Genomic DNA, 20555 nt, shown 5'->3' with positions numbered 1-20555 from the left:
ACACTAACCACGGCCATGTTATACCTAACAAAGCTGCTGGACATCAGCAAAAAACTTCAAAAGTTGATGATAGGAGTTTTAAAAGAATCAAAAAAAAACAATTGTTGTGCCACAGATATAGAATGTAACTATAATATGGAATGATGCAACTGAAAAAAATGTATCTGTTTCGACAACATGCAGGAGACTGCATAGAACTGGAAACGCATTTCCAGTCCTATGCAGCACATGAAAAACCTTTGCTAACAGCACATCAAAAGAAGAAATGGGTACAGTGAGCCAAAGAACATCTTTCCTGGCCTCAACAAAAGTGGCATGAAATTCTGTGGTCTGATAAATCAAACTTTGAATTATCAGCAACAGACAAAAGCAAATGTGTCCTTTGATCTGCCAGTGAATCTAATGAGCCATCTTTGTTATACCATTCAGTGACGTTTCTGCCAACTTGATGGTTTGGGGATGTATGAGCGCCAGTGGTATGGGTCAGTTGACATTTGTTGATGGAACACTTGCTTCAGAGCAATACATTAACATTCTACAACAGTATTTACTTCTGTCCATAGCAAAGCTATATCTAAATAGAACATGCATTTTCCAGCAGAATGGGGCCACATGTCATAGAAGCAGAAAAACAAAACAGTAGCTTGCAGAAAAGAACATAGAAGTTGTTTGTTGGCCATCCAACAGCCCAGATCTTTCACCAATTGAGAATGTATGGAACATTATGAAGAAACGTCTGTGAAAAACATGCCCTCAGACAGTTGAAGGACTAAAAGCTTCCATCTTAGCTATCTGTAATTCCGTAACAGCAGATGAATGTGAACACCTAGTCAACAGCATGCTGAAACATATGGAAGGTGTTTTGGACGCAAAGGTGATGCAACAAAATATTAAATGTGCAGTAGTCTATGTTTTTTGATGCCTGTGACTCAAGTTTCACTGGCTCAATCTTGTTAAACTGCAAGATATCAAGTTGATATTTAGCAAAAATAAAGATTAATTACGGTATATTTGTTCTAAATTATGTAAAGCATTCATGCAATGAATCAAAGTTACTTTTTTTTTAAACCTATTTATTGGATGACATGTTAAATGCAGCCTGGTCTAAGTTCAGTGGTGACTACTGTAATTATAATTATTAAATTTATTACACAATGGCACCTAATACCTTCCTCTAGAGTCAAATGGTTTGGTAATTTATTATTATTATAACTGTTATAGGCCCAATGGTATATGGCAGTGGTTGGCTTTATTATTGTATCAGATTTTCATAGAGTTGATTATATACTGGAAAAACAATTTATTTATTACAGTTTCTATCACTTATTTCCTAATAATTTTCCATCTATTGATAACTAATCTTAACATAAATAAATGCTTAGTTCTCTATTTGCATCTCATTATAAAAAAAAAATAACAGTTTCTTTCTGTTAACATGACAAAGTATATTAACAAAATTAAAAAACAAATTCAGATTTTTAAGTTGACAAATTTTAAAGCAATTACATAATTAAAACCAAATGTAATATTTGTAAGTTGTATTAAATGTAAAGACTCTAGTCATTCATATCAGCTCAATACCATATTTTGACTATTCTGCATAAAGTTTTAAGTACATCATCTCATACAATAATATGAGTAATTATTGGGTTGTTTGGAAAATAATTTCCAATTTTTCATAGCTGACAGTTGAGACCCTACATGGAGCAAAAATTATTAGAATTGTATAAATCAATGAATATTACAAAAAATGTTGTTATCCATNTATTAAAATAAATTTCATTGCATACAATGTGTTCATTCGACAAGATCTTGTGATGAAGGATGGTAAAATTTGTGTTGGTAATAACATTAATTGCCCATGGATAATTTTCAGTGCCTTTAAGTATTGAATAACGGGTTGGTAAGTAAGCCGGGTTATTATGCAGACAATAAGGCTCCTGTATTAAAATAAAATCATATTTGTGGCAGATAGATGCAAGAAGGGAAGTTGCTGCAATTCGTTTTCCCAAATTAATCTGCAGAAAACGTATACCGCTATTAGTTATAACATCTAAGTCCATCTAAGTTATAACAGTTTCTGAAGAGTTACCAAACTTGTGTGAAATTTGACATTATCGTGGTAAAACACCTGTTTTGTTGATCAATTCTGACCGCCTTTTCTGTTTGATGATATTACTCAATTTGGTTACTCGATGGCAGTACACTTTCAAATCAATTACTAAATTGTCTGGTAAAAGCTCCAAAAAAAAAATTTCCTTAAAATCCCACCAAAGAGAGAGAGCATTTCTCTTTAAGAACATGTGGAACCCATATATCGAGCTTTGAAATGAAACCAATTTGTTTCAAGTAATCATAAATGGTTCAATTTGACAAATTTAATCTCTTAGTGATTTCACGTGTTGTTATTCGGCAGTTTGCTTCAATCAGTACCTTTATTTTGTTTTCATTGGCTTCAACTGGCCATCCATAATGTGGTGCATCTTCAATATTGAAATTGCCAGAATGAAATTTTGTAAACCAGTTTTGGTATTGTCGTTTTGTCAATACATCTTCTCCATACATGTCACACAATTTTTTTCTCGCTTGAACAGCATTCTTACCTTTTTGGTAATAAAAGAGCAAAATATTCTGAGAATGCTGCTTTCGATTTTCTGTATTTGATGGGACACAAAAAATAAACAATTGCACAAAATCAAACAAAATTTTTTACAAATAAGCCTTAAAATGCTAGCTGTCAAAATATATAATGATAATATGGTTTAGAATGAAAATGGCGGGAAAAATACGACTAATCGCTCTAGTGGTAAAAAAAAACGAAATTATTTTCTGAACGACCCAATATATCATTTAAATTTAATATTTGCTTTACTTATAAAAATAATTTTATAAACTTACTGCGTATTTTCAGCTTTTTCTTTTTTATAAACTTCAAATTCCTTCTGTAACTGAATAAAGGCAGTTTTTGTTTCCTGAATATTTGAATCATCTGCTTTCTGAGGTGATATATTAGGTGTTGTCACAGGCAATGTTGAAATAACAGAATTTGAAATAATCTAAAATTATCAAAATTGTATTATCAATTTTCAAGCAAAAATAAATTTTAAAATTAAATTTATATTAATTTACTTTTGTAATTATTATTTCAAGTATGTTTCAAAATATAGAGTTAATAAGTTACTAATAAAATAATAACAACTATACACACACATTTGTTAAAGTTTGGAAAGTTAAATAATAAATATTTAAAGATAAACTATCATTTTAACAAAACATTAATCTGTAGAAATGAAATCAAGAATTACAATTATCTTTTATATTTCAAAATAATGTAATAACTTATAAAACAATTCAAAACAAAACTCATTAGATCATTAAAGCTGTGCTAGATTACTAAAATTTTTGATGAGTTTTAAACAATTCTTTAATAACTTTTTATGTTTTAGATTCTGAATAAGTTTAAATGTATAGTATTCAGGTATATAAGGAAAAAAGATAAATGTTGTAAGGAGTCAGTTTCAACCCATTCTATTTTTGTTTGGGGACTTTTTACTTTGTTTTTCTTACTTATTTTGGGTACTTTATTTTCATTAAGGAAAGACTCTCACACCTCACCCAAACAAAATTCAAAATTCTAAAATCCACCTTACTATGATGACTGCTGGCAGAAACCTATTATGTCACTGAACCCGAAACAGCATCTTGGGAAGAATTCCTCAGGAAGTTAAAAGAATGATCTCCCATCCCAAATTGTCACCCAAAAATTTACAAATGATTAAAATGTAAGGGCAATGATATGACTTAAGAAAGATTACTAAAATTACCAAATGTTAGCCATTTAAGTATGTATAAACATGTAACTTCACCACAACTAAACTATAAAACAAGGTGAAACTAAGGCTCGAACAAGGCAAAACTAAGGATCAAGCAAGGTTAAAGCAAGGCTTTCAAGTTTCATTGACAACATAAAAGTTTTTGGTGACGATTAGGCGACTTTATTAGTAAAATTAAACTGTGAATTTTCAATACATTTGAAATTTCTCTTGTCAGTTTTATGGAGATAATTATAAGATAGTTATAATTCATGTTTTAAGTTCCCGAATGTCCGGGAAAGTTTATTGTACATAATTTATCAAATAAAAAAAAAATCTTTTTATTATATTTTGAATTTTTTGCCTACTTATTTCATTATTGTACATATTCAGGCTTAAGACTAATGAATAAATATTTTCATTATTATACATTGTAATTATTCCAGGTTTTCATTCATTAACAATTTTTTTTATTACTTATTGCCCACTTTAATTAAGCCCAGACCTAGCACTAACTGAACCCTTGTTTATGTAATGCACTGTTAGGAAACTATCTGGGCTCTTAATAGAAAGAGATAAGACATTACAATGTTGATGTTCATTTGTTTATTGTTGCTCTTTCATGTTCCCACATAACTTTGTATTTTAAACTCTACAATCCAAAACCTAAACATGGCCAATGATTGAAATGCAAGTTTATTTAATTTATGCTGGATAAAAACAGATTTTTGTTTTAAATTTATTCAGTTGATTTAATTTTGTGTTTTGGTAAGATACCTTAGATTACAATCTAATTTTATTACCTGTAAACTAAAACAATTCAAACTCCAGTTTCCAATAATTTTAATATTTAAAAGCGTAACAGAAACCTGAATATTTATAATCTATTAGTGATATTTAATATTTTAAATTTTACTTAGCAATTTTAAATTTCTGTTAAATTTCAGCTGTGAGAAGCTGGAGACAGAACAAGAGCTTCTCTTTAAGGTTGGAAATTTCCCTAGCTTTGTGCGAGAAACCCAACACAGACTATTCTATCCGTTTGTGAGAAACAGATAACAAAGGGAAGTTTTTATTTCCTGTGGAGAGATCTTATCTTGCCCACTGATAATACATTTGTAGTTGTCTCACCCATTGCCTGTGTGATGCAGCTTATGCATCTCATCTCATAGGAAAAACTTACACCCCAATTGGAGGGGAGCCATACATAAAAAAGGGCAGAAGTCCCAGTCTCAGGAAAAACACTTTCCTAGAAGCTTCTAGGAAAGTGTTTTTCTAGTTTTTTCTAGTTTTTCTAGTTTTTTCTAGGAAAGTGTTTGTCCCAGTCAGGACAAACACTTTCCTAGAAGCTTCTAGGAAAGTGTTTGTCCTGAGAGTTGATGAACTAAAGCACTTTCCTAGAAGCTTCTAGGAAAGTGCTTTAGTTCATCAACTCTCCCATCTACCAGCTATTGACTGTCTCCATCAAGTTCAAACTTCCAGAGAGAAGATTCTCCTCACCATTCCCTCTTCTGAATCAGCTAGCAAGAAGACATTGACCTGTATACACAAGGTATTATGCTTAGATTGATATAAACTTTCTCTCTCAGTATATTAGCGATTAAGTAGCTAGCTTGTCAATTTTAACCTCCTTGTATGTGTTTGCCCAAAGGCTTTATCTTACTCATTAAACTTTTTGTTATTTGTTTATTTGATGTTGATTGAAAGCTGGACTACTATTGACGAAAGCACCAACCCCTATCAACTCGAACCACAAAACCCTCCTATTAGATGTATCTTTATCTTCTTAATCACAAGTAAAGATGCAGATAACTATCTTAACTGGTGTCAGGACCTAACAGGAGAAGAAATTTTCACAATTATTCTCTCTTAGACATATGTAAGCCATATACTGACAACATGAGTGGGCCTAACTGTCCTCACACTGCACACAGGTGAAAAGAGTCTTCTGAGTACATTTGATTTTATTGAAAATCATTTCATTAATCAATACAATTTAAAACATAATATTAAATAATTTATTGTTATGACATGAGCGATTTTAATTCAAAAAAAGAAAAAGAAGTATAGTTATTGATTTCTACAACTTATTTACAAAATACTGTATTAAAATATACTTTTGCTTACTTCATTGTTTTAAAATGGTTATTTTTTAATAAATTATAACATGCTGTCAATAGAAGGAATATTTTGCAGTTGAGCTGTTCTTTTCTACTAATAAAACTCCATACGTTTATCAAATTTCTCATTAGATAGCAATAAGTGATTTGTTCTTTGTATCAGATCTTGTGTAATGTTATGATGTAACATATTCTATCTTGTGGCATTAAAACCAACATTTTATTCAAAATTGTGAGTACTTTGAATAGTTTACAACTATCCTCTTCAGGTTGATTCAATTAGAATGAAATTAACAAAATTTTTTCATATTTAAATAAACTTAATACAGAACATGAAAGCAACATTTTTTTTTCTTTTAAATATTTGAGCTATCAAAATTTAAACATGGCCAAGCACAGCTCAAATGTAAAAAAAAAGCTGTCCATTTAATTTCAGTCTACTTGAATCAGCCTGAAGAGAACAGTTGTAAACTATTGCAAGTATTTGCAATTTTGAATAAAACATTGACTTTAATGCCATAAGACAGAATACATTACATCATAACATTACTCTAGATCATTATTTGGTGTGAGGTGCAATTAATTTTCTTATCACAGACTATTATTTTAAATAAAACTGAATTAGTCCAGGATCTTACTTATCATCTCTTTAATGTATTTTCACTATCCTGTGTATAAATGTAATCCTTATTTACAGTTTTTATTTCAAGCATAAATAAAATAAAATCAATTTCAACATATTAAATAAATTTTTAAATTATTTCAAGTATATTTCTCAATTGTTGGCATTTCATAATGGAAAATTCCTAAAATCAAAATAACACCATGTCTACAGTTATGAGGAAGAGATAATGTATTGTTTGGTAAACAAGTAATGATGACAATTTCCATCAACAACAAATACAAATACTCTAAAAAAAAAAAAAAACAGAATTTACAAAATAATCAGCAATACTGACAAATTTCAATTAAAATATTTTTGAAAGAATGAACAAGAGAAAAAATTTACACACCTGAACCATTTACGGTGTGATCACGCAAAAAATCGCTAAACAAATGTTTTCGAACCCAGCTTGAATTTTCAAAATTGCTTGAATTTTCAAAATGCAAAAAAGCTTGAATTTTCAAGCTTTAAACGACATGATCGAACGAATTTCTACTTCTAACGGATATCGAACGTCTTTATAGAAACTGATTGGAACCTGAAGCAGAACCCATAAGGGGTTCGAAAACGTTTGTTTAGCGATTTTTTGCGTGATCACACCGTAAATGGTTCAGGTGTGTAAATTTTTTAGTAGTTCCGGTGTGATAAATAGTGAATTTATTGGAACAAGAGAAGCCAACAGATGAAGTGTGTCATTAAATCATCTTAAATACACTCGTGCAGCACATGTACATAACATTTTTGATTTCAAGATAGCAGGAAGCAATTACAAATCAAACATTTCATGTTATATTTTTACAAACAAAGTTAATAAAAACTGTTAAGTGTTTCATTAGCATTTATACTGCTCAACAATTTTATCTGTAATTTAATTAGATAAAAATGATGGAAAACTTTTTTTCTACCTTCATAAACAAATTCAGACTTAGTCTTGAATATGGCTCCTATTAATTTCATTAAACATCCATCGTAGATAAATCTGTTACATTCATATGATTTGTTTTTATCCATCTTACAAAAGAATTATCCAAACTTATCAAAGTATTATTATTTTGACTTTCAAAAATATCCACAAGTCTTTTAATAAAGATTTTCAAACACAAAATAAATGTAAAAGTATTTGTAATCAACTTACTGGAGAATGATTTTGATACTGAGACAACAGCATACGATACATGTCCCTCTGACGAACAATAGATTCAATTAATTCAGTCTGTTTTGATCTTTCATTCTGCAATTCCTGCAGCTGTAATACAGATGTCTCCAATTCTTGATGTAGTTCAACTGTCCTGTAAATAACCATTACATTTTTATTTTACATCATTAATTTTTAGTTTTATTTATTAAATTCAAGTTATTAATTATAAAAATCATCATAATTTGGATTCATTTTTATCTTCTTTATCTTATACATCAAAGATTTTTTAATATATGAAATATTTTATTATAAATCTGTTATCATGACAATGTATAGTAGCTGTCAAATATAGCAAAATATCAATAGTTGGCCTTTGTTTACAATGATGAAAGAAATACTGATTAATATAAAAAAGAATGAGCACATAAATTTAATAATACTTTTTACATTAGTATAACAGTAAGTCTTAGTAATTATTATAGTTATAAGATCTTCAGAGAAATCAACATTTCAGAACTTCAATGATTTTCTGCCATTTTTTTAGACATGATGATCATTTCTATTTAATTCAAATAAATAATTAAATTCAGTGTTTTAATAATCAGCATGAAATTGAGTATTTAAATATAAGTCTAAAAATACATTATTTACTTAAAGGTGTTTTTAATACTTTGAGGAATATTGTTTAAAGAACTGAGAACAACATAACTGATTCTTTTAAATAGTTTCTGAAAATAAATACTGAAATATTCAATATATTCTTTCAAGCAAATAAATTATACATAGAATTCTGTTTAAAAATCTAATTTCTTATAAATTTCTTTTAAGTAAGTAATTAAATATAATATCAGATTATGAACTTTATAATATGAGTTGGGACAGAGAAATGGGAGATTTTCTAAGTTGATTTTTCCAGCACACTTGTGGGATGGCACTAGCTTACTCACCAATCCTGTTATCAAGAGTGTAGCATTTGGTAATCATGAACTAGTGAAGAAGTGTCTTATAATATGCTTTTATAGTATGCCTTAATGGAAAATGTGTTTGCATTAACCTATCCCACGTTGAAATTTTTCTCTGATGTGTGTCGCTTCACATTGAATTTTTGTCTATGCCTAACAAAAATTACATGTTTTAGAAAAAAATAATTGTGGCTATTGCATTGTCCAAAATTATTTTTTTATTTTCCACAAACAAAATAGACATAATGAAAAATGTCTATGCAGAAATGAGATATCTCGGGTCCACCAGTCAGGGTCATTATGTTTTGACCTAAGATATTTTGGGAATACCACAGGACAGGTTAAGACATATTGTAAAAGTAATAATTGTATCATGGCCACTCAACAGTTATTTTGCTGCTACTTCAACATCCATCAAAATAATCCAGTGCCATCCAGACATGCCATTATATGAATTAAGAACTTTGAGGAAACTAGTTCAGCACTGAAAAAGTAAAGTCCAGATGCAGTGAGAACTTATGTACCCCAGAAAATATTATGAATATGAGGGCTGCCATCAAACATAGTGTTTGGCTGTCTGCATGCCACCTTGCTGTTTTGTTAAACATTTCAAACAGAAAGATATAATGCATTTTGCATAAAGACACATTTTCACCAAAAATTGACAACTGTTACATCAGCTTGCTATGCCCACATGATTGAGACAATTCTGACACAAGAATTAACCAGATTTGGATATCCTGTTGTTAATGATCAGACATGGCTCCAACAATATGGAGTGGCAGCTCACACAGCTAAAATATCCACAATTACTGTAAGACAGTTGTTTCCAGTTTTCATTTCTTGGTCCATAAGATTGCCTGATTTCTTGCTGTATGATTTTCCTTTGTTTTGTGGAGATATTTGAAGAGCAAGGTGTACATTAACTACCCAAACAATATCACCAAACTCAAACTCAGAAATAAAGAAATAACCTGAATCTGGTTGAAAATGCTGTGGTGTGTAAAAGCTGATATGTGCTCGAGAATAGAGGCATGTGTGCAGTCTAATGGAGGTCAACTCAAAGATGTCTTTTTCAAAAAGTAAAATATTTTTTCATTACCTTTATGATGATACTTGTAATTTCTTAAATAAACTATTTCGCTGAGTTATTGAGCTTTTATAATCTCCCATCTCCCTACCCTACCCTGTATCAATCTGATAAATAATTGATATACTTTTATTTTCAAATCTAGATACTTTGTGATCTAGTCTATGAGAGAAAAATTTGAATTTTGCTACAACATGATTATTTTAATGATATTAATCTTTCAACAGTGGAATAGTCAGGTATTGTGCTCCCCTTAGTAGTGGAGAATAAACGTGCTAAATTTTTAGAGTATTTTTTCACGCATTATCACTCATTACTGTTTCAAAAAAATTTTGTAAACAGTTATGTCTAGTAAAGAAAAGCCTTTTTTTATTGTTACATAATTGATTTTTTATGTGAATTTTTTTTCACAGTAGTTTTAGGCTAGTTTTTGGCAATGCCCCTCAAAAGAATTCGACCCTCACCACTGCCACATGATTGCCCTTGATGAATATATTCATCACTCACTGCTGAGTGGTTAAGTGGCAAAGACTTCTAATGAATAAAGTTTTACTAAAAATGACAAGATACAGATATTTTTAAATAATATTCTGTGTGTAGTTCTTTGAAATCATTTAAAATATGACAAAGTTGAAATTCAACAGTATTTTCAACACAGAATTTTTTATTCAACTATTAGAAGTCATAAAAATGCAACTACTGACATCTTATTCAAGCTGTTAGCATTTGAGAATCTTGTCAAAAAATCATGATCATACTTTAATACATTAAGATAATTTGAACACAATAATATTTCACTGTTATGATGTTGCTCTCCTGTAACTCAAGCCACATTGAATAATATCAGGACTGTTATTTCTCTACATATTATGACAAATGTCTTAATTCATATACCGTAAGTTTATAAGTAGGCATTTTAGGTCGAGATGTGTTTGGCTTTTGTCTCTCATTTCCTTAATCAACATATTACTAATTATGATATTTTTTGCCAATTACTTCACTGCCAGTTTCTGAATATTTTTTAAGTAAAATATTCTGAAATTCTAAATTTATTTTAGTGATTTTTGATTATCACACACAAATTACCTATACAATAAACTTTTAAATTTTTTCTACATTCATTATCCAAATAACAAAATTTTAAAAGATTTTCAATTTATTCTTAAAATAAGTGAATTCTTAAAGCTGTAAATAAAATGTACTAAAAGTGTCCAAAAAATATTATTAAAATAATTGTTTTCTTATTAACTGTAAAATAGGACATTGCAAAATTTCACATTAAATATACATCCTGTAATTTCTAAAATTAGAAGTATAATATTCTTGCATACTATTCTTAATTTTATAAATTTAATAACATATTAAAACATAAGATATCAGCAACATATCACATTGTGTAAATGCTCATTTTCACAAATGTTAAGATCCTCATCATCCTTTGAACTATTCTACATGAAAGTACTGTATTAATAAAATTAAAATTAATATAATTAAAAACCACAAATAACATTAAATCCATTCCATTGTTAATTTTTTCACATGAAGCTGTTTTCCATAATTCTGTTGTTAAATGTAATGCCAATTTTTTTTTAATCTGTCCTATGTTGTTCCCAAAAATATTCATGTTGACTTCAATGACCTATGTGAGACTAATTGGGGATAGGATGTTACGAGTTCTGGACTCTCCTACCTCTTAATCGATTCAAGACCTTGAGGTCTGGTCTCTCTTGTTCAAAGGATAAAGGATGGGTTCTGTCGAGCGGAAGGGTTATAGAGTTAAGGATCATTATTTCATGTCAGGATCTGACACCAATCTATCAATTTATCGGCAGATAGATATGCTTTTAAGTGAAGTCAATTTAACAAGAGCGATCTCGTTCATGATTTCCGGTTCAGAATGGAGGTGATAATATAGGAAGAAATGCACACCAATCCAATTTCATTAACAATATACCCATTTATTGTAGAACGTATTTACATGGTTATAGATTATTCAGGGTTTGAGATCACATATCTCTCTCCAGGTTAACATTCCGTATAGGTAATTCCATTCGGAAAAGGTAGCTGACAATAGATAGTAGTCGCGATCCTAACCGTGTTTCGAAAGTATTCGAGAGAGAGAGCTTACATATCATTGTGAGTAAGATAAATACCTCTAGTTGTAAACGTTGATGTCTAGGTGATATCTGAATTCTTGTTATTCCCAGTGTTCGTAATCAAGTTCAGAATCGAAAGTCTATCGAAGACAGCGGCAACGAGAAGCAGGGAAATCCACACACACACACAGTACAGAAGAATAACGTTCCCCTGTGTGTCGTCATCGCACTTGCCTTTTATATGGGGGCTCTCTTTTTGAGATTTCCCCATGTATGTCACAGGTGATGATCTTCTTTGACCAATGGTGGGTGAAGTGACAAAATTATGACACAACAGTTAACTCATCTTCTACAAGGAAGTATTTTCGTGGGAATTGAGTTTTATGATCGATTTTTTGGAGAAAATTTGTTGGTTGTTTTTCTCTTTTTGAGTTAATCCTAACTTTTATAAAATCATTTTGGTTTTGAAACAAAAACAGTAGATGAAAATGAATAAAAATATTCGAATCTCAACATTCTTAAATCCTGGCCCTCACACCTACGTGGGCAATCCAGAATATTTTCGTGTTTACATCGGAACATTTTTGATACTAGATGTCGCTATGCATCACAATTTTTATATTAAAATGAACTTTTAAAGTATAATTTTTTTTTTGTTTCTATATTATTCAATATATTTATTTTGCTTGTGAAAATAAAAAAATAATTTTTTACGATACAGTAAACACGATTCTTATTTTAAAAAAAAGAAAAAAAAAATTTTTGGCTTGACATCCATAAAAATTCATCATTGCGTCACAGGCAACAAATTTCAACATTGAATTGGTTAAATCCTACATATACATGAATGTAAATAAACACACACGCACACAATCTTCACAAAATAACTCTGATATTTCATACACAATTTAATAAATGATAAATAAGAAATTTCATTTGAATTACAAGATGAAATGAAAGTATATACTTTCAAGTTTTTTTTTTTCAGAATTTTGTACTGACGAATACTCTTATTGAAAGGTGCCCTACTACAATAATCATAACAAAAATTTCATTGAACAGTAACAGCAGCTTTGCTTTTGATGAACTAAATCACAAATCTTTCTGGTAGATGATTGCCATGATACTGATACCACAGTACATCTATTTTTACTGAATGCCATGTGCCCCAAAAAACTGAGGACAAATGTTCAGTTCTAATATCTCACTTATTGAGAATAATATAAATTTTTGAAATCACAGAGGTATTTTGAGAAGACCCTGTATTATCCATATTTGATGTTACAATATATTTCAAAAATGTAAAAATTAAGTATTTTAATCATTGCAATAAAATGATGTTGAATAACTTACTTATCTTCAACTGCTTTCATTTCTTTTTCTTCTTGATTTTCACTCAATTCTCTGACAACAGCCAAAAGTTGCTGATTTTTAGTCTGCAACTCTTCTATATCTCTGGAAATAAATCATTTATGTTTATAAATATAAAATAATAATCCCAAATAATAAATAAATAATCTTTAAATTAAAAAATAAACAAGTACAAGAAAAAATAAATTAAACAGAAGCTAAAGTAATATAACAACATATCTCAAACTATTTGGATACATATTGACATTTTCAGAATACATAATTACTTATGCATTCTTGTTACTTTTCATATTGCCTTCCAAATACAGGTTAACTCATAGTTGGCAATCTGTTACTGGTTTCTGCTTATGAGTTATCTCATAAAATGAGGTCTTGCTTTTAGTGTTTGAAAAACAAGCCTATACATAGCAAATAGATGTAATTATTAGGTAGTAGGCATATGAAATAAAACTGAAGAATAAGCTATAGCAATGTTTTCCTGTGAATAAATAAAATAACTGAAATAATGACATCAAAACTCAAAAATACAGTAATGTGCTAGTTAAGCAAAATTATTAATTTGAAAGAACTTCTAATAATTTAATACATATTGATAAAAATTTGTTTTCAAAATATTTTAATTCTTTCCAAATCCCTCACAATTACCATTCACATCATCAATTCAAAGGCAGGTGTTAATGAACTACTCTAAAAATTCAGATAGAAGTGAAAATGATGATAATAAATATAATTTAAACTGTACTTCTTACAATTTTTCAATTTTTATTTTAATAATTTTGATTGTATAACAAAAATATTAATTTCTGATTGAATTTTTTCCAGTTTATTAATAATTTTTAAAATTTGCAAAATTTATCTTTAATAAATTTTACAAGTTTAATAAGATTATATAAATAAATAAGATCTGACTGGAGAGTAAGAAACAGAATAAATAGAACACCTTGTAACTCCAGCAGTAAATTTAATAAATCAAAACATTTTCAACCTAATATCACAAGCCTGCCTCAGTGAAGTACACTTATTTAAAATAAAATGAACAAACAAAAGCAAATTGAATGCAATGGAAATAATTTAAAAAATAAAGTGTTCTGAAGAAAGCACTCACAAAGAAATTAAAATTAACAAATTAATTAAACATGCAAATAAGAGGGATTAATATAAACAAGAAGTGTTTTGATACAAATCTAACATATGTGGGAATTACCAGATGTACTTTGTCACAAAGGATTAAGGAGCATAAATACACTGTTGAAAAGCATCTCAACACTGTTGCATTAGCAGCTTATGCTGCTGAACGAGATATAAGAATAGAATGGGAAGAGGTCAGAATCATTAAACCTGCTAGAAATCCTACTACTATTAAGTTCCTAGAACCGTTAGAAATTTTTAAAACCAACTAAAAACGACTTTGTATCAATCATAGGGATTCTGACACCTTGCCTACAGCATGGAAGTCCAGTTATACAATGTAATTTTGGTTTTTGTTTATATTAATCTCTATTTTTATTACTTTCATACCATTTTGTTCATTTGTACATTTAATTAATTTGTTAATTTTAATTTCTATGTGAGTGTTTTCTTCAGAATGCTATTTAATTTTAAAATTATTTTCATTGAATTTGTAAGACACTGCACTACGTAATTTATTTAATAACTAATCATAATCAAATCTAGAGGATGGAGGCTAGAAGCGAAGGACATGCACGTGGAGAGACAGCAGGAAGTGCTGCATTATGCAGACTTGGGGCATGTTTCCTTTAATACCCCCCCTTTGCAGGGAATGCTGATGGCCTTAAGGTCACTGATTTCTTTGAATTGCTAGGTGAAATAGCTAAGTTAACCAATTGGGCGAAGGCGTAGTGTTTAGGAGTTGCCAAACTAAAATTGATGGGTATAGCTAGAGATTTTGCATGGAAGAATGCAAGGATAAAAGAAGTCAAAACATACAACAAGTTTGATTAAGAGATCTGAAAAAGAACCTTTTTGTTTATGGCTGCAAAAATTTCATGCCTGCATTCAAGTGCGGGACAAGGACGTACAAACCTATGCTGTACAATTACAGACCCTAGATTGGAAATGATTATAGAACAAACTAGCCAGGATGCCCAGGAGGAGGAAGTTATTAAAAGGTGCCAACAAAAAGAGAGAGACAAATGATTGAGGGTGCAATTTCTTAGTGGGCTCAATGACCAGATAAAGCAACAGGTAATGTCACGGGAACCTGATACCTTCGATAGGGCGAGCAGCAATTAGTGAAGAAACTATAGATCAACTAATAGGGAAATATTGAGTGATAGTAAGAACTATAAATAACCCTAGTGATAACAAATAAGAATCTAATGCAACACACCACAGTCGATTAGAGGAAACTTTAACGAAAATCCAGGAGCAACTAAAGCAACTAGGAGCCCAAGAATGTAGATGAAGACATCCTCGATGTAGACCCCGTCATTGTGGCGTCCTTGAGAATATCTAAATTCATGATCACGATATCAACCCTGAGGAAGACTAAGTGACAACTCCCAAGGCACCCGAGATACATCTTTTGGTAGAGCGAGGATCGAGAACCAAGACCTCCAAGAATCTATGTATACTCCTTGATATGGAACGAGGAATATATCTAATATAACTAGAAGACAAAAAAACTTACAAATGCGGACAAATTCCATACCGCATAAGAGACAGGCATATGAGTGAATTAATAAAATACATTGGCGAAGACTTAGAAAGAGCCCCCTAAGAGAAACTGCAGGTTTCCCCTGCTATCCATGATTGGATTACTCTCAACCATATAGAGAGAATAATCACTTCTGATCTCTGATCACGACAGACATGCACTAAGCAAGAAATAAAGCACATTTAATATTCTAAACTGAGGAGGAATTAGAACACTAGGCTGCAATTCTAAACAGAGTTTATCTTGTAGGATTAACAGCTATTCAGCTTGACTGCCCATAGATACTGGCTCTAAAGTAACGCTTCTATCCGGATCTTCGGCTCAAAGAGTAGCTCAAATAAAATTAAATAGGAGAAAAGGAAAGGTACTGTTCTGGAGTGTTACAGGCCATGGAATAAAAACATATGGAGCCATGGAGTTCCGCTTTGTTATCAGACTCTTGCGGTTCTCCTATTCTTGTTATGTAGTGGATGATCAAATTACCAAACCATTTGACAGACTCCTTGGGAGAGATATCATTAAAGCACAGAGGTTAACGATTTATTTAGCAAGGAAAAAATTAATTCTCCTAGAGGGAGAGGAGATCCACTTCCAAACGGGCCCTGAATTAAAGGAAAAAACAAAATTGGCACAGGTGTATAGAAAACAAGATTGTAGATGAACATATATAAAATCTAATGCCTACCCTACTCCCAACCATCCTATGACCAAAGCTACTCACCTAAAAATATACCTTGAGAACAAACTCTAGATGTAATTTTGTTGGCAGATTGTAATCTACCCCCAAGAACAGAAATAATTACTATGGCAAAAATCACTGGAAAGGAATAAAGCAGAAGGGCAAACTTGGAATTACAGAAGCAGGAATACTTAAGCAAGAGGGGTTTTGTAGGGGCAGATATCCTAGCAAAAACTAAGAAGCGAGGACAAGTGCCTATCCACATAACAAACCTCTTCACCCAACCTAGGAAACTACCAAAGGGCAAATGTGTAGGAATCTTTTTGGGGCTGCACAAGACAAAACTCCCACAAATATGAAATCTATCAATCAACCATCTACTCGGAATCTTACCAAGGATGAATTTAGTCAGCTGTTCGATTGGTCCCATAATGGAAAAGGGAAAAAAAGCAACCTATATTAGGCCTACTGTATAGATACAAACATGTTTTTGCAACTCACAATTATGACTTGGGACATTGCCACATAGTAGAACACAAAATAAATACCAGAGATGCTTCTCCCATATATCAACCCTCCATATCGGATACCCTATGCTCAGAGAGAACAAATGAACAAGATTATTGATGAGTTATTAGATAATGGGATAATAACACATTCTAAGTCACCATGGTCAGCTCCTGCATTATTGGTCTAGAAGAAAGATTCTGGATTGTGGCGCCTTGTTATTGATTACAGAAAATTAAATAAAATCATTAAAACGGACACTTATCCCTTACCTTTAGTTCAAGAAGTGCTCAGTTTGATGGAACAGTCTAAATACTTTTCAACAATGGACACACTATCAGGATTTTGGCAACTAGCCTTGAGAGATAAAGAGAAGTCAACATTTTCTAGCCCTGATGGTCACTATCAGTGGAATTGTATGCCGATGAGTCTTTGCAGAGCCCAGCATCTTGGCAATGGGCCGCAGATTTTATCCTTCATGGGTTAAAAGGAAAAACTTGTCTAATCTACATGGATGATATTTTGACCTATAGTCCCAACTTTCAAAGTCATCTGACACAGTTAGAACAAATTTTTTCAATGCAACTGGCTTAAAATTAAAACCAAAAAAATGTCATTTCTTGCAACGTCAAATCAAAGTTTTGGGGCACAACGTTTCTGACAAAGGGATAAGGCTAGATCCAGACAAAATCAAATGCGTATTGACCTTTCGCAGACCAACAAATAAACATGATATCAAATCCTTCTTAGGACTAACCATATATTATCGGCATCACATCAAATCTTATGTGGATATTGCAAAACCATTAGCTGGCCTATTGAAAAATGACACCCAATTCCAGTGGGGAGAAGAACAAGAACATAGCTTTGAGAGACTGAAGGAAATAGTTACTTCTGCTCCACTTTTAAAGTCACCAGATTTCTCTTTTACTTTGGCTACAGACTCCTCTAATGAAGCTATAGGCACAATATTATCGCAAGAAGACGAAAGAGATGAAATGCCAATTGCTTATGCAAGTTGCATGCTACGAAAACTTGAAAAAAAACTATAGAATCACTAAGGAGTGCCTAGCAATTGTCTAGGCCACCAAATATTTTAAACCATATTTATATGGAAGTAGGTTTACTATTATCATCAATCATCACCCCTTAAGGTGGCTCATGAGCAACAAGGACTCTAGTACAAATTGTCGAATCACCATTGGATTATATTTTTACAAGAATTTGATTTTGAAGTAAAACATAAAGCAGGAAATTGCCACAAAAATGCAGACATGCTAAGTCATATCCCTATCTGACAAATCGTGGAGGCCGAGGAACTTAAATCCATTTATTCAAAGGCCCAAATCAGAGAATTACAGAGACAAATATCAGATGGAATCCCATAATTCAGAAGCTCAAAGATGAAACCACCCTAGATTCCAAACTCTAGAAAATTTTTTTTTAGATGAGGAAGAAGCCTTCTATCATTTATAACCTACCAATCAGAGAGAACCCTTACAACAATTAGTTATACCGCCTATATATTACGTACTTATCATGATGCTCCTGTCGGAGGTCATTTAGGAGCACAAAAGATGCAACAGAAACTTCGATTGTTATTTTTTTGGCAAACCATGAAAAAAGATAAAAAAACTATTGTCAAGATTGTCAACAATGCACCCTACAAAAGAGAAAGGATACACAAATCAAAGCTGACTGAACTACAATTATTTCCTCCCCTGACACATCTATTCGAACAAACTGGCTGTGGACATTGTAGGTCTGTTACCTATCACAACAGAAATAAATATATATTGGTCTTTATCAACCATTTTAGCTGATATGCCGAAGCTATACTTTTACCTAACATTCATAGTAAAACCATTGCTTTGTTACCAACATTGTCTTAAGACATTCAACTCCTATCCAACTTCTTATGGATCAGGCTCCAAATCTAATCTCCAAAATGTTTAACCTGTCCCATGTTGTTCACGAATATTTTCATGTTGACCTCATTTGACCTACCCTGTTTGTTGACCCTGAATATATTCATTTCTGCATCGGAACATTTTTTATACTAGATGTCGCTATACGTCATAATTTTTATATTAAAACAAATTTTGAAAATGTCTTTTTTTTTTGTTTTTATATTTATTAATATATCTATTTTATTTGTGAAAAATAAAAAAAATAATTTTTAACAATACAGTTGCCATGATTATTATTTTAAAAAAACATTTCGTTAGGCTTAAAATTGACAAAAATTCAACATGGGACAACAAAGAAAAATTTCAACATTGGTTAAGGAGGTATGCAAACTATTTCATATTAAGAGACTCCTTATGACTGCATATCATTCTACCTGTAATGGGATAGTCTAAAGATTTAACAAAACTATCATTGACATTATATTGCACTATGTTGCCGAAGATCAACGAGACTGGGATGAATGGATCCCTTACACATTATTTGCATATAATACCACTATTCATGCTTCTACAAATAATAGCCCATTTCCCTTACTGTATGGAAGAGACCCAACTTACCCATTTGACCTTCTTACACATCCTACCCAGACTAGATACGATATAGATGATAACTTTGCATCGGAGCTACACCTTTGAATGGCTAATGCACACCAAATAGCGCAATAACACGCAGAGCAAGCCGCTAGAGAACACCAAAGACAACATCGCCGCACTCATAAACTACCTATCTATCATGTAGGCGACCGTGTTTTCCTTAATGAGGTAGTTGTATCCCAGGGTCTAAAGAGAAAACTAGAACCAAGATGGTCAGGTCCCATCCGAATTATAATGGAATTGAGCCCCATCACATTTATAATTGAAAATATTCAAACGAAAAAGTGACTCCAAGTTCACGCTAATCACTTAAAACATTGCACAACTCGACAGGAAGTTGAGAAGACAAAGATTCTAGATCTACCTACTACTCCAACATCTATGAAACCCAAATTATTATCACTAGATACATCAGTTACTGTGGATCCATGGGACGAATTCATTCTAACCAAAATTCCATAACAATCTGAAGATGAATCTGAAGGTGGAGAGGACGAAGCAGTAGAACCCTTCATCGAGGAAGAACAAAGTGAACCAACTCCCTCACATTCTTATACTTTGAGAAGCCAAGGACTGGTGGAAGAACAATCTTGGATCCCCAAGCCTCCTCGACAAAGTCAAATTCCCAAATTTATCTCTTCTTCAATGAGCTGGCCCTCCAATGGAGGAAAGAAGTAAAATCTAGTCAAAAAGGAAAAAGGTAAAAATCCATTTCTGCCCTTGTCATAGCTGTAACCATCATCCTTAAAGTTCCTATCTGCTTAACTCACTAACATTTATACACATAATATCTATAATATCAAAATATCATCATCATATCACCAATGTAATCTACTTTTGTGCATCATAATATTTACCTTATGTAACCCATAAAA

The 20555-nt window shown here is 31.4% G+C and overlaps 1 protein-coding gene across 1 annotated transcript in view; it reads right to left on the bottom strand.

Moving 5' to 3' along the window:
* The window catches only part of LOC111632807 (nucleoprotein TPR-like), an 82907-nt gene that overhangs the window by 7372 nt on the left and 54980 nt on the right, over positions 1 to 20555 (bottom strand). The window contains exons 13-15 of the mRNA XM_023377333.1: positions 13236 to 13337; positions 7732 to 7885; positions 2899 to 3056 (exon numbers count right to left, since the gene is read on the bottom strand). Of these exons, the coding sequence (XP_023233101.1) occupies positions 2899 to 3056; positions 7732 to 7885; positions 13236 to 13337 (414 nt within the window). The remainder of the gene's footprint in view (positions 1 to 2898; positions 3057 to 7731; positions 7886 to 13235; positions 13338 to 20555) is intronic.

This window comes from Centruroides sculpturatus, unplaced genomic scaffold (genome assembly GCF_000671375.1).
Source record: "Centruroides sculpturatus isolate CEXI.00-Female unplaced genomic scaffold, Cexi_2.0 scaffold777, whole genome shotgun sequence".
Classification (NCBI taxonomy): domain Eukaryota; kingdom Metazoa; phylum Arthropoda; class Arachnida; order Scorpiones; family Buthidae; genus Centruroides; species Centruroides sculpturatus.
This window is presented reverse-complemented; position numbering and strand designations above follow the sequence as displayed.